This window comes from Corapipo altera, unplaced genomic scaffold, assembly GCF_003945725.1.
Source record: "Corapipo altera isolate COAL_440 unplaced genomic scaffold, ASM394572v1 104, whole genome shotgun sequence".
NCBI classification, from domain to species: domain Eukaryota; kingdom Metazoa; phylum Chordata; class Aves; order Passeriformes; family Pipridae; genus Corapipo; species Corapipo altera.
Window position 1 is genome coordinate 5403688 of NW_020884920.1, and position 14109 is coordinate 5417796.

Below are 14109 nucleotides of genomic sequence, written 5' to 3' on the forward strand. Positions count from 1 at the left end.
GGTGGTTGTTAACACCCCACAGCCACACAGAGAACAAAAGGTCTTGCTCCACTTTCTCAGCAGTTTAACAGAAGGATCAGAGCATTTGGCTATTAAAGCTCAGTTTGTCTTTGTAGGATCTTGTATGGATGGGACAAATGAACAGAAACCTCTTCTTGACATCAACCACCTCAATTTTTAAGGTTTCAGCTGTTGAGGCCTGATTAGGGACGTGGGCGAATTTCAAATGGCTGCAAGGCCACTGAAGCAAGTCCTTGAAATATGAAACGTGGACTGGAGGCTTGTTGGCTCCCAGCTGGTGAGCTGCTCTTGACAGCCTGATTCCATACCCTGGAAATCAGGAGGGGATCTGGGCACTGGTTCAAGGGGCAATAGGGAAGGACTGAGCAGAGGGGGCTACAGCCCTTCTGGTCTGTTGGGGGATCTCCCAGAGCATCTCCTGAACCCACAGCTCTGGGGATTGCTGGAAGCCTGACCTGTTGAGCTCCTTCTGCCTCTGTTCCCTCAACACTGTATCACAAACAAGTTCTTATAGGAACAACAATAAAATCAAATTTGATGCTGTTTTTACGACAAAAAGGCTCTGCCTGCAGCTCTCGGTTTAATGCTTGAAGACACACTGCTCACACATCACACTGCACACCACATGTGACACTTCTTTTAGGGCTAAAAAGAGGATTTCATTCCTATCCCACACATGGCTGCTGGCATAGTCCTCTGGGATGTGGTGTTTTCCCAGCACAAAGGACAGAGGCTGGAAAGGACAGTTGTGGCTGTGAAGCGACAGGTTTGGGACAATTCTGACACCACCAGCAGCTGCACAGCACCAAAGCACCACGTCACAACGCAGAAGCAACAGTGTGACATCATTCACCTCAGCCTGGTGGCCTGGGCTTTTGTGGGAAGGTGGCAGGACATGGTGGGAAACAGAGCAGGAGGACGGGAATTCCATGCTGGGAGTCTCTGCCCCCTCCAGCGTGTCTGAGTCTGGGATGGCTAAAGACACACTCTCACAGCTCAGCACCTCCTTCAAATTGGGGAGATAAAAAGCATCAGTGGCACAGCAAGGCTGGGTCTAAACACTCAAACACGTTTGCCCTGTGGCATTTCCTAATTGTCCCATTCATCCAGAGCAGGAAGGAAGGGGAAAAGCACAGGTGGGCTGCAAAAAACTGTCAGAAAACACAGAGCATCTCACAACACCTTCCAGTGCAGCTCACAGGGAGCACAGGAGAGACTGCCCAGGAGAGCCTGGGCATCCCAGATCATGGAATCACAAATCCTGGAATGGTCTGCGTTGGAAGGGACCTTCAAGACCATCTTGTTCCACCCCCTGCCACAGGTAGGGACACCTTCCATTACACCAGGTTGGTCCAAGCCCTGTCCAACCTGGCCTTGGACACTTCCAGGGATGGAGCAGAGATGAGAGTGAGGGAATTCCCACAGCTCCACTGCAGTGCCTCTGCCTCACTGCTGTGCAGGGAAGGGAATCCTCACCTGAATTCCAGCAACCTGCAAGGGGAAATGTGTGGCCAGGTCCCTGATCATGCTGTCCCCTCATCACCTCTCCTTGCAGAGTTTCTGGGGTTGAAAGGAGGCTCTGCAGGGCTCCTGATGTGCTTGGGAGGTATTGGAATATGAGGAAAACCCTAAGAGGATGGACTCACTTTGCAATCCCAGCCTGTGTGAAAGGATGTGCCCTCTCTTCCCAAAGTGAGAAAAGCAACCTCGCTGTTTCTGGTGTATTTTTCTTGCAGAAATGCTTATCAGGAACAACATTCAAATAGTGAATTCCCCATTGCTGTGTAACCAAATTTCTTCTTCCTTGTCTTAATAGAGTCTCATATATTTTACAAAAATCTAATTTCATGTAATTTCATCTCACCCCCCCCATTGATTTCACGGTAGATTTATTTGTGATCGTGGTGACAAAGGAATTCCATGTTCACTCTTAATCACATGCTGCTGACATGGGATGAGGCAATTATCTATCTCATGCCTCTCCTTCCCATCCTGGATTTCTGATTGCACTGTTTTCCTACAGGACTAACAGGAATGGGAGAGCAGGCAGTGTCTGGAAAATCAACCCAGGAACTTCCAGCTTCTTGCTGAGGGGGTCTGACAATTCCCAGGGTCCAAGTTAGCCATGCCCCAAGCAGAGCACGGGCCAGTGGGAAGACGTAGTTTTTTACCAGCGCCCTCCTGATCTCCTCTGGATATCCCAAAGTGGGATTAAAAAGAACCCAAGGAGTATATCTGTGTCCATGTGAAGGGAATTTATCCCAGGCCTTGCTGTATTTGTCAGGGCTTTAGGAGATTCCCAGCATTCCCAGGGCTTTAGGAGATTCCTTCCTGGTCCTGCTGCCCATCCTAAAGGACAAGGAGTGGTTGGGAGAGTAGAACAGGGACCTGTGGCTGTTATGGTTCCAAACTTAAAATTCACAACCTTGGAACGAACTGGAAGTGGCAAGAGATGGACTTTTCAACCCTTCCCAGGAACAATGGCCAGGACAGCGTTTCCAGCAGCTTCCCCCTCAGGGAGCCCTTGGGAGATGACTCAGGCCATGGGGGTGGTGGTGACACCCCGAGGGACCAGCAGAGCTGCTGCCCTCCCACGCTGTCCTGTCCCTTTGGCTCTGTGTCACCTGGCATCTGACTGTCTGGCGACCATCCCCTCCCTGCCCTGAGCACAGGAGCTTTCTGGGAGCTCTTACCAGGGCTTGGTGCTTCACCTGCAGCGCTGCCTTCACGCCCTCCTGAGCCCTGCAGGGCGCCCGGCCCGCCGGGGCCACGGCACCGCCCCTGCTCCCACCCGGGGCCGAGGTGCTGGTCCCTCTGGACATCTCCAGCTCGATCTCAGCATCCATCTCAGCATCCTCCTTGGCCTCCTTGTTGCTCTCCTCCAGGTGCTTCATCAGCACGGCCACCACCACGTTGACCAGGACAAACTGCGCGATGAGGACGAAGGTGACGAAGTAGACGGGGGAGATGACGGGCAGGTAACTGAGGCAGTGCTTGTCCTCCCGAGTGCATTCCCGGAGAGTGTCCTGCAGCAGGGGGGAAAAGGGGAGGGATTAACAAGGGCTGGGGCTCTGCTCAGGCTCCAAACACAGAAACATCCAATTAACGTGCCCTGGACACAAAGGCTCGCAGGTACAACCAGAACGGATAGAAAATATGAATTACATCATCTACAAAGAGGGGGATCGTGTTGGCCAGAGAGATTGTGGACTCCCCATCCCTGGAAGTGTTCAAGGCCTGGTTGGACAGGGCTTGGAGCAACCTGGTCTAGTGGAAGGTGTCCCTGTCCATGGCAGGGGGTGGAACCGAATGAGCTTTAAGATCCTTTCCAACCCAAATCATTCTGGGATTCTATGATACATCCCAAAGGCACAGGACACAGAACACAAGGTTACCTCTCTCAGTCACAAGGACTGGTATAATTTTCCTGAAATATTAGATGAAGGAACAAAGTTTCAGGCTGAGGACAAATCACCACCTGAAAATACACTTGGCTTTGAAATCAGGAAGTTTAACTTGGAGGTTTTAAAAGGAAACCTTTTTGTTTTCACACGAAACCTGCTTGAAATCTTTATGTACCTACAGGGAGAAGAAAGAGCCCAGACACACCTTCATGATGCCATTCCAGTTGTCCCCCGTGGACACCCTGAAGAGGGTGAGGAAGGCCATGCCGAAGTTGGTGAAGGTGGCGTGGCGGCTCAGACCTTCACAGGGATTTTCTTCGCTGCAATCTGCGGGACAGAGAAGCAAAACCACGTCAGTGGAGCCACGTCTGGCTTTCCCACAGCAGCCCCCCAAACCTGGTGGTGGGACCCTGGGCTGTGTCACACTGACAGGTGGCATCGGGGAGTGGTGATCTCATGGTGGAATGAGATGAGCTTTAAGGTCCCTTCCAACCCAAACCACTCTGTGATCTCCCGGATTCTCTTTATGGGCAGAGCCAACAGAAAGAGACCTAAAAGGAGGTGGAAGCAAGCAGAATTCCTGGGCTGTCTCAAGAAATCCTGCTCTACAGCATCCTTTGTCTGTTTTCCTCTTGATTATGTCCTTGTCTTGATGATTTTTTACAGGGTACATCTACCATGAGGGATAATTCACTGAGATAAAGTGGAGCAATTTGACATTTTCCCCCCGAGAATTAATATCCTAATGAATGCAAATTGAACAGATGAAATATCCCTCTTCCCATAAAACACAGGCTTGTTAAATATTCATCAGGTCAGACAGCAATATCTTTTGCTTGGGCATTTCACTCTTAGGTAATTATTTGGAGATAAATTGGAAGGAAAAACAGAAAAAAACACCCCACAAATGACCAGCCCTGGGGAAGCGAGTGCTGATGGTGCCTGTGGCTGACATGGGCTCGCAGTGAGCAGGAAAAAGGAGTGAACTATTCCCCAGTTAAATTCCCAGTTTGCAGCCCCACAGCAGGCCCCAGGCTATGATCCTGGGGCTGGCATTGCCAGTGGATGTGTGGAAAATCAACCAGGATTCAGAGCAGCAGAAGGTGCCTCTGTGAACAAGCTGTTTTTCACCTTTGTGACAGAACAAATGCATCCATATATCTAGATAGATGTAATATAAACCCACAGTATTTCATTTGGGGTGGAGGCAGAATTAATTTTTTTCCCCCCCAGAATTTGTTGGAGACTGAAAAATAATTTGTTTTTGGTTGAAAGAATTATTCTGCTTTCAGGCACTTGCAGACTGAGCAGAGGGCTGGACTCATAAAGGGGATTAATGACAGCCATAAACCCTCTGTGCAGGAAGGGCCCTTCTGGTGCTCCTGAAGCCCTAATTGGGATGGAATTGTGGAGGAGGCAGACACAGCCCCTTCCAACAGCATCTTTAGGGCAGAGACTGCTTTGCCCTGGCTTTGCCGGCTGTGTGTTTGCTCTCTGCCTCCACCTGGTTTTAGTGATGGACACATTCCTGACCAGCTGCAGTATTCTCAAGCTGGAGGAATAACTGGACAACCAGGAACTCCCTGATTTCTGTAGAAAGGGGAAGGTGATGCTGAGAACAACAGACAGACAAGCCCTGGGCAGCTGGAAGAGCAATGTCAGCCAAGTGCAGGGAGCTCATGGGGCGTGTGGCGGAAGCTCCGAGGAGGCACATGTTTGTGGTGGCATCTCTCCAGCACCACTCTGACCACCATCCAGCTTTGCAGGCTCATGTTCTGCCTTCAGTAGCAAACTTCCATCTTTGTGAACATATATTTAAACAGTAAATAGTTCCTGTCCAGCCAAGGGTGGTGTTGGACAAGTCTCTAAATGTGTGTTTGTGCTCATTAGGCAGGTTCTGTGTTACATCCTCATGTGTCACCTGCGACCCTGAGATCAAGAGAGAACTTCCATCCTCAGAACATGAGCTGTGAAAGCTGAGGAAGGCCCAGGAACGAGAAAGAGAAGAGAGGAAACAGCGAGATACCAAATAAACATCAACCGGATGAAACGAAGGGCGTCGGGCTCATCACTCACCGAGCTTGCCAAACAATTCCACTCCCAGGGCAGCATAGATAAAAAACAGGAGCATAAAAAGTAGGCCAAGGTTCCCTACCTACACAAGGAGAAAGCAGAACAAGGGTCAGGCAAGTCGAGGTCATGAATTAAATCACTCCATCACATTTTCAACACAAGCAAAGGAGGGACGGGTGGCCAGAGGCAAATCAACCCCTGCCCTGGCTTCCAACACCCTGGTCCCCTCTCACAGTTCTGCTTTAATGGACCCAGAGAGCTCCTCTGTGGGTGAGAATGAGCAGATACTCCATGTGCAAAGCAGTCTCTGGTGCCTCTCCATCACCCTCCACTCATGTGGATTTGGCCACTCTCAGGGGCTCTTCCCTACTGAGGGGTACTTTGTTACCTGGTGCCTTGAATTTCAGGGGCCTTTCCCCTTCTGTTTGGGACTCTGAGCATGAAGACAGTGACAATAACAAGCCACCAGAGGAACTGCCTGGTTTCCAAAGGTTCCACTGGTCAGGAGGACTTTCACCAAAGGAACATGTGCTCCAGGGAGAGGTGAAGCTCTCCAAGGTTTCCCCTTTACAAACATTTCTCAACAACAATTTCCTGAATTTTAGCTTTCAGTGTCTCCAAGGAAAAGCCTTATTCCATACACCAGCACTGAAATGCAGGCACCTGGCAGTTCTAGGTGCTGCTGGAGGTGTTAATGAGCACTGCAAGGTGACTGAAGGGGGGTGAGAGAAGTGAAATGATGCTAAAAGGTTCTTAACACCAATGGCATTACAGTTATCCACACTGAGTCCATCACCAAACGAGATCCAAGCCTTGAAAACATCTCCAAGAGCAGATTTTTTTTTTTGTGATTCAGGCAGAGAACATGAAGGGCAGAGTAACCTGATCTGCTACAACCTGCAAGTAACTCTGCTCACATTTATCTCTCCTGCCACTTTAATTGCTTGTGTCTATCAGCTCTGACAGAGACAAAGTGATAGAGTTCTCCAACCACACGTGGCATCACAAGCATCATTTATCCCTAAATAACAGTGAACTAGGTGGTGATCCAGGCAGTCAGGCAGAGGGATTCCTGACCTCCAAGGTCTCTTCCAGTGAACTCCCAATTTGAGAGTTTTCTTCTCTGAGGTGGCACAGCCATGGTGGTGTTGGGCATTTTGACCACACTCTTTAACTTCATCAGAAAGGTTATCAGTGTGATAACTGTTATCACAAAATTAACTCATGAAAGAGGGGTTTTTTTTTTGTGTTAAAGAAATGGGAGTTGTCAAATCATCCAGTGGAGACTGTAATTGCTGTAAACCCTAAACTGGCTACTCCATACAGAGCTCTGCAATTCCACTAACATTATTACCATCCTACAGGGAATAACAGAGATAAAACAGGGATGTGGATGGCTGGGTTGGATTATTTCATCTGCCTGTACTGTCTTCTGGAATAATGTTTCCTGACTTGTGTCTGCTGGACCTGATGGTTTGGGAGACATTAGAAGGCAGCCTGCAAAGTGACTGCAAATGAGAAAACACAAGAAAACAGGCACATGCACAAATACACACACACACACACACACACACACTGCCAGGGAGGCAAATGAGCAAATAATTAAAGGGAAGGAGAAAAAAAGTGATAAACAAGCCTTCTAAGTCAAGGGTATATTAAAGCCCTGCAGCAGAGGGTTTTGGATTTTGCTCAAAGCAGCCTGAATATTTTACTGCTATTTTAATGCCTAATAAATCAGCCTGCAAACTTATGGCATTGATGAAATTCCAAAGAATTTAGACTAACAACAAAGTTCTTACCAGGTTATCAGTCAAAACCATCATCTGGCTTTCAACATGCAAGGGATGTTATGAGCTGACATTTGCTCATAAACAATTTGCTACTTTCTAGTGGGCATTAGCAAAAGATTCTGTATTTATGATGGTGACTAATTGCATCACTGAGCCAACGTGGCTCATAACAAGTCCTTCAAAGGCCGCAAAGTCTCATAACAGAATCCTTCAAGGCATCACAGGCAGAGCTTAAAAATGCTGAAAGAGCCCTGTTTGGTGCTGTGGGGTTTGCTGTGCCCTGAGAGCAGACACGGGGCAGCTCCAAAGCTCAGCTCGTGCCCTGGGATCTCTTGGGAAGTGCCTGAGTATCTGGCTCTGATTTGGAAACGTGGCCATGTGAGAGAGATGTGGGACACAGCAGCAATGGAAAGCTCCTGTGGTGGGTGATGAGCCCACCTTCCCTGATAAACTCCATCCCACCCTGTGTCCAACAGCCAGAGCTGCTCCCCAACCTGCTGCCATGACCACCCCCTGCATCCACGTGTGCAGGCAGCTGGAGAATCCAGAGGCTGGAAAGAGCAGCCCAGAGGCACCTGATGCTTCAGAGCAAAACAGCTCAGCTCAGGTGCTTCAGCAAAGCCCCTCGGGTTGTTTGTGGAGCTCCTGGAGCAGGACAGGGTAGGGGTGGATTGAATATTTTGGCAGTGTTTGCCCATGGCTCTCTGCCCATGTCCTGGGGTAAAGGGGATAAAGGAAAGGGGAGAGGGAAAGGGAAAGGGAAAGTCCTCTTCAGTCCATGGCCTTCCCCAAGGCCTGAGCACAGAGAAGGACCCAAGGCTTGTTCCCAGGGATGGGCTGAGGTGGAGGCAGCAGGTCAGGCAGTGGCTGTGAGCAGAGGGAAGGCAGACTGAGAGTGTCTGTGACCCTGGGTGAGTCATTCCTCTCCTGCAACTCCACCTCCCCATCTGTAAGTCCCTCAGGGATAGGTGGTTAGTGTCTCCAAAGTGCTCAGAGATCTACTGAGACCAGCCAAGGAAAAGATGGGGCATGAATCATGTTGCTGAAAGGAATGGGAGGGGGCAGGAGCACAGCAGCCAAAGGCTGGGATGCCTGGGCTGGACTCTCCATCAGGAACAGAAATCCAGCTCTGGCCAGAAGCCTCCACTCTGGCAGCCAGTGACCCAGGCAGGCTCTGAGAGGTGGTTCTGCTCCAGCAGCACTGAACAGGTCAGCTCTGGTTATCCATCCAACTCCCCCTGCCTTGGGCTGGGCACAGAAAACTCCAGATATTCCCTTTTTCTGGCAGCCAGGGGCTATCCATCATTTCCTGGGGCTCCAGGGAGTGAAGCAGAGATGAAGAACGTCTTGGAGACGTTCCTGGTGCCCTGAAGTGCCTCAGAGAAGCCACAAGAGATGGAGATGCTGGTGAGCATCTTGTGATTCCTCCTGGACCTTCATTTCCTGGAATCCTGGCTGGCAGAGCTGTCTGTGTGTCTGGGACAGAGGGATGCTGTGGGCAGAGTCCTCCATCCCACCCAGAGGAGCAGGGAGGGCCTCTGTGAGGAGCTGCCACCCTTCCCTGCCATTAAAAGGCCAGGAACAGCTTTCCTTTTCCCAAGGAAAGGGATTTTCCACACACCCAGCTGGCCTCTGCTCTCCCTGCTCTGGGAGAGGCACTGATGGAGCAAATGTCTCCTCTGGTCCCAGTCCTGCAATGCCTGGGTGAAGCCAGTTCCTCCTGTGCCTCTTCCAGCTCTGACATCCATTATTCCTCCACCACACCCTGGCATCCCAGTTGTTGATGCAGGCAGTGCACACAGCTCCCTGGAATGCCTGTCAAGAGCAATTTCTCACAAAACTAAGCCCCTGCCAAACCTCTCCAAGGACATGAGTCCTCCTCATCTTCCTTCCATCCCCCTCCAGCCAAAGCAATAATCCTGGCAGTGGGAAAGCACAGGCTAATTTATGCACTAAACCCCAGAGAAAATGGATATATTTGCTAGAAAAACAGAGGCCATCTGTGAGAATTCCAGGATTAGTGGGAAGGGCCAGACAGACAACCTCGGAGGCTGAAATGGTGTCACTGGTGAAACCACAGGCCACCAGCTGACCTGACCAAGCCGTGTGTGCACTCAGGCCCACAGTGCCAGGAGCCAGCAGGATGGTGCTTTCTGTGCCTCAGGATTTCTGCTTCGCTGCTCTAATCCCTCAGGCATCTCTGCAGCACAGCCCCCACACACCCATCTTCCAAAATCCACCTCATCCTGGTCAGACATTCCCGTTCTTGCTCTCTGAGTTCACATCACTGGGGGTTTTCAGTGTCTGGCAAGAGCAGATCATTCCTTTTGTCCCCCAACTGCTTCGAGACAACGCCAGAAAAACCTCCTCAGGAGCTGACACTGAGACAAGCACAGGAATTACAGCACCAAAAGGAGATAAAGTCCTGGACAGGAGCAAACTACAGATCCTGCCCTTCAGGGCACTGATAGAACAAGGAGTTCTTCCCTCTCTCCTTGGCAGAGAGTGCACCCAGGGGGAGATCCAAGCTCTGAAGACAAAGAGGAGGTGTACTGTACTGCCTGCACTTAATTAATGTGCCACCCATGGATCAAGGGAGAAAAGAGAAGGAGAAAGAGCCCAGAACTTTTGATAGGCAAGTTCCTCCTCTTGCTGTTGTTGGCCCTGCAGAGGAAGGTGGGAATTGGACTGGATTCCCTTTGTCCTCTCCATCAGGAAGAGCTCTGGCAGCTCAACAGTCACTGCAGGGTTTCTTGGTGGCAGTTGATGCTGGAAGTGCTGTGGGGGGGATTCACTGACACCAGGAGCATTTCAACCCAGCCAAAAGCCAGATTCCAAATCTGACAGCAGGTCATGCTGCAGAGAGGGTGAGCTGGACTTTGGAAAGCAGGGAATGGGAAAAGGACTAAAGGGCCACCATCAAACAGGACTCTCACAAGAACAGACTTTGCTTACAAAACCACCAGATGTACAAGCAAGGAAACACTCAGCTGATGGATGAGTGGTGTAATTCATTATTGAGCCTTAATGGGGCCAGAGCTCATAAAGAAGAGGAAAACACTTGAAACAGGTCTTGAAAACCTGCTTCATATTTAAAGGAGTTCAGTGCTCTTCTGTTTGCCAGACTGCAAGAGATTATTTTATCTATTATTGCTCCAAAAAGAAGCACTAGAAGAAAAAAGCAAAATGACATCCAATGACCAAATAAACTTGGCTAATTCACACTAAAAACACCAGATATTTTTAGCATAAAGAGTAAACAAGAATGTATTTCATTAACAGGGCATGGCTGATTCCCTAACACTTTGCATCCTTAAAAAAAAGAACCAGGTGGCTTTTTTTTTTTTTTTTGCTGGGACTAAGAGGACATGGAGAAGGTGGGCAGAGGAGATGCCATTTTCAGATCCCTCCCTGGCCATTCTTTCTTTCTCTCTGGCCTCTCCTCATTTTTTTTTCCTCTACTTCATCTCATTTTTTTTCAGAGATGAGGTGGAGGAGAAGGTCTCTGATCTGATGGATGTGAGGTTACCAGACAAGGAAAAAGTGCAGCAGGGGAGGAAAACTTTGAAAAGAGCAGCTCAAGGCTTAGTCTGAAGTTCCAGAAGAGACTGAGCCTGTGACAGCCTCAATCTGGGATCAAAATGCTGCATTCCCCCAAATCTGGGGGCAGTTGGTTCTTCAAGGGCTACTCAAACTGTATCTACTGCTGAATAAAAAACAAAGCTGATGAAAATCACCCAAAAGAAAATAAGTGTTCTGCACTGACAATACCTTGTCATCGTCAGCCCATAAATGGACACCATACAAAGAATTTCCCCCCAAACCTTAATGAATAAACATGAAATTAGCTTTTTTTGTCACTTAGAAGCTGCATTCAACGAGGATTTTCCAGCTGTGGTTTCAGGCTGCTAAATTAATTAGGGTAGGAACTCTTCCCCTGCCTTGGAAATGAAAGCTGCAGCTTTGTGAAGAGTGATTGTGTTGGAGAGGTCACCCCAAACTTCCCTTCTCATTTTCTCAACTTCACTGGAGGCCAAACTGGCATTTTTATCTGCATGAGATCTGCCTGGAATATCCCTGGGGTTTTCCCTTTAACAGAGACCTTGGTTGGAATGTAAACTGCAAGAACACCCCAAAGAAACCAAAAGCCTGGCCTGCAGCCACCCCATTGTTTGAGGGGCAGAGAAACCAAGGAGGGAGAGAAAATATGAGCTGCAATCACAATGGTTTTTGAAAGAAAGAAATCAAATAATCTCTTGAAATGCCAAGCCAGGGGCCAGGTTGGGAAATCCCTGCTTTAGTCTCAGCCAAAATCCTTCACTGCAAAGGAAATCTGAATACTAAAGGGCAAATGTCTCAGATTAGAAACATCTTCATGGCAGTGATGAAAAGTAAAGCAAATGGGTCTTTCCAAGAAAAAAGAAATTCCCCTTGTTTTCCAGTTCACTTTGAATAGATCAGGGGCTGCTTTGTACTCAGTAACTAAGTCACAGAGGTTTATTTGGGTGATTACATGGAGTGGTTCTACTGATTCTCCCGTGGCCACTCATCCTCTGGAAGAGATGCCAACACAGTGTCTGCTCTTGGCCAAGCCACATCCTGGGAATTCCTCTGCAGACAGCTCCAGCTGATCCACATGTGGCTGCCCACCACCTCTCCCAGTCCATCCCAGGACTCAGAGAATGGATTGGTCCCACTCCTAAAGCTCCTTCCAGCAGCTCAGCTGTGGGATGTTCTGGAAGAGTTGAAAACTAAGGACTTGTCTGATCATGTCTGTGCATCCTCAAAGTGCTGCTGCTGAACTGCCAGGTCAGAGAAGAAGGTGACAGGGTTCTGGCACCTCATTTGGGACCCAGTTCTGGGTAAAACCTGGCTTTATGTAAATGTTTCTAGCACTGTCTGCTGGGATACAGCAGCCTGGTGATACAGGAAATTGGAATGTGCAGCTGATCCTAAAGAGCTCAGACCATCAAACTCACACACCACCAGAACACAGCCTAAAGAGGACAAGATTTAAAAAAACAAAGGAACCCTAAACTTCTCGGAATTCTTCTGATGGAGGACTGCAAGTCAGCAAAAAGCTTCTTTCATTCTTTTCTCACATAAACAGGTCCATAAAAATGTGCTCTCCAGGAACTGAACAGCTGAAGGATCCTATCAAATGTTCAGACTGGCAGCATCGTTTTTCCTCTTGCAGCTCAGGAGAATGTGGTGATTTGAGACCCCACTCCAAGCTTTTAACACCCAGAAACATCTCTCACATTTGCTTTTTAGAGGCTGCAGCTCCTCTGGCAACAGTGTCCATAAACAGGTTGTTCCTGCCTCACAAAACTGCTGAGTTAGAAGCTCCCACTGCTTTCACCAACATCTTTCTCTGTCTGTGTTTCCTGAACTTGCCAGTGAAATCTGTGGTTTATAAGAGCTTTGACTTCCAAAGAGCTCTGACTTACAAGAGCTCTGACTCTGTCAACTCTTTTTCCATCACTCTGGTTCTCCCACCTAACACACACCACATGAGCAGGACGTGCCATGAAAAACTCTGCTACCAAGGCTCAGACAAAGCTGATCATCTCCCCAGGTGGCTTCTAGTGGCCACCAAATGGTGGCACAGAGCTGTCCACAGGCCCACAAGGGGAACACACCGGGTATGGATGAAGTCTGGGGGCTTACCTGGGGAAGGGCTTGTACCACCGTGTCCAGCAGAGCTCTCATCCCTGTGGCCATTTTCAGCAGCTTCAGCACTGAAATGAGAAGCAAATCCTGGTCAGCAGGGCTGGGGAATATTGCAAGCAAAATCCATCCAGGAAATCCAGGTTCAGATCCTTTAGGGGGGGTTTCCATCTCTCTTACATCTGTTCATACACGTGGGAAGTTTGCTGCATCCTGGCAGGGCCCACAGAGCAGCTGAACATCCTGAGCACTTCCCACACCAATTAATGTTAATATCAACAAAAACAGAGTTGGGGGTGTTCACCTGGAGAAGAGAAGGCTCTAGGGAGACCTTAGAGTCCCTTCCAGTGCCTAAAGGGACTCTAAGAGAGCTGGAGAGGGACTTTGGACAAGGGCATGGAGTGACAGGACAAAGGGGAATGACTTCCCACTGCCAGAGGGCAGGGTTAGATGGGATACTGGGAAGAAATCCTTCCCTGTGAGGGTGGGGAGGCCCTGGCACAGGTTATTCAGAGAAGCTGTGGCTGTCCCATCCCTGGAAGTGTTCCAGGTCAGACTGGATGAAGCTTGGAGCAACCTGGACTAGTGGAAGGTGTCCCTGCCTATGGCAGGGGGTGGGATTGGATGATCTTTAGGGTCCCTTCCAACCCAAACCATTCTGGGATTCCATGAAAATAGACCCAAAGCCACAAGAACTCCAGTGTGCCCAGGCAGGAAAATGGGACAGTGATGGGGAGAGACTTCCCCAGTGCAGGGCATCATCTCCAGCTCTCAGTGCCACCACGTCCCTCTCTTGTCTGGGTCAGTGATCCCACGTTTCAGAGCCTTATCTAAGATGCCACTGGAAAAACTGTTCTCTGGTTGACATGGAACCAGCAGGACTGGAAAACAAATGGCCAAACCATTCCCTGAGGTATCTGGAGGGATGGCTGAGGGCCTGGAGCAGGACACACCTCTGGCTATCCTGAGCACCCGCATGATGCGGATGATGGTGGGGTTGATGGGCAGAGCAGCATTCATCTCGATCTCCTCCAGGGTGATTCCCACAATGGACAGCAGAACTATGGCCAAATCCAGCTGATTCCACCTGCAGAGACAGGAAGGGCAAAAAAATTAAAATCACACCTGAGCACAGTAGGGAATTGTATGTC

General features: G+C 49.3%; 1 protein-coding gene across 1 annotated transcript in view; it reads right to left on the bottom strand.

Moving 5' to 3' along the window:
- CACNA1H (calcium voltage-gated channel subunit alpha1 H) overlaps window positions 1-14109 on the bottom strand; it is a 133308-nt gene that overhangs the window by 7423 nt on the left and 111776 nt on the right. The window contains exons 27-31 of the mRNA XM_027656503.1: window positions 13912-14045; window positions 12959-13029; window positions 5502-5580; window positions 3631-3752; window positions 2715-3047 (exon numbers count right to left, since the gene is read on the bottom strand). Of these exons, the coding sequence (XP_027512304.1) occupies window positions 2715-3047; window positions 3631-3752; window positions 5502-5580; window positions 12959-13029; window positions 13912-14045 (739 nt within the window). The remainder of the gene's footprint in view (window positions 1-2714; window positions 3048-3630; window positions 3753-5501; window positions 5581-12958; window positions 13030-13911; window positions 14046-14109) is intronic.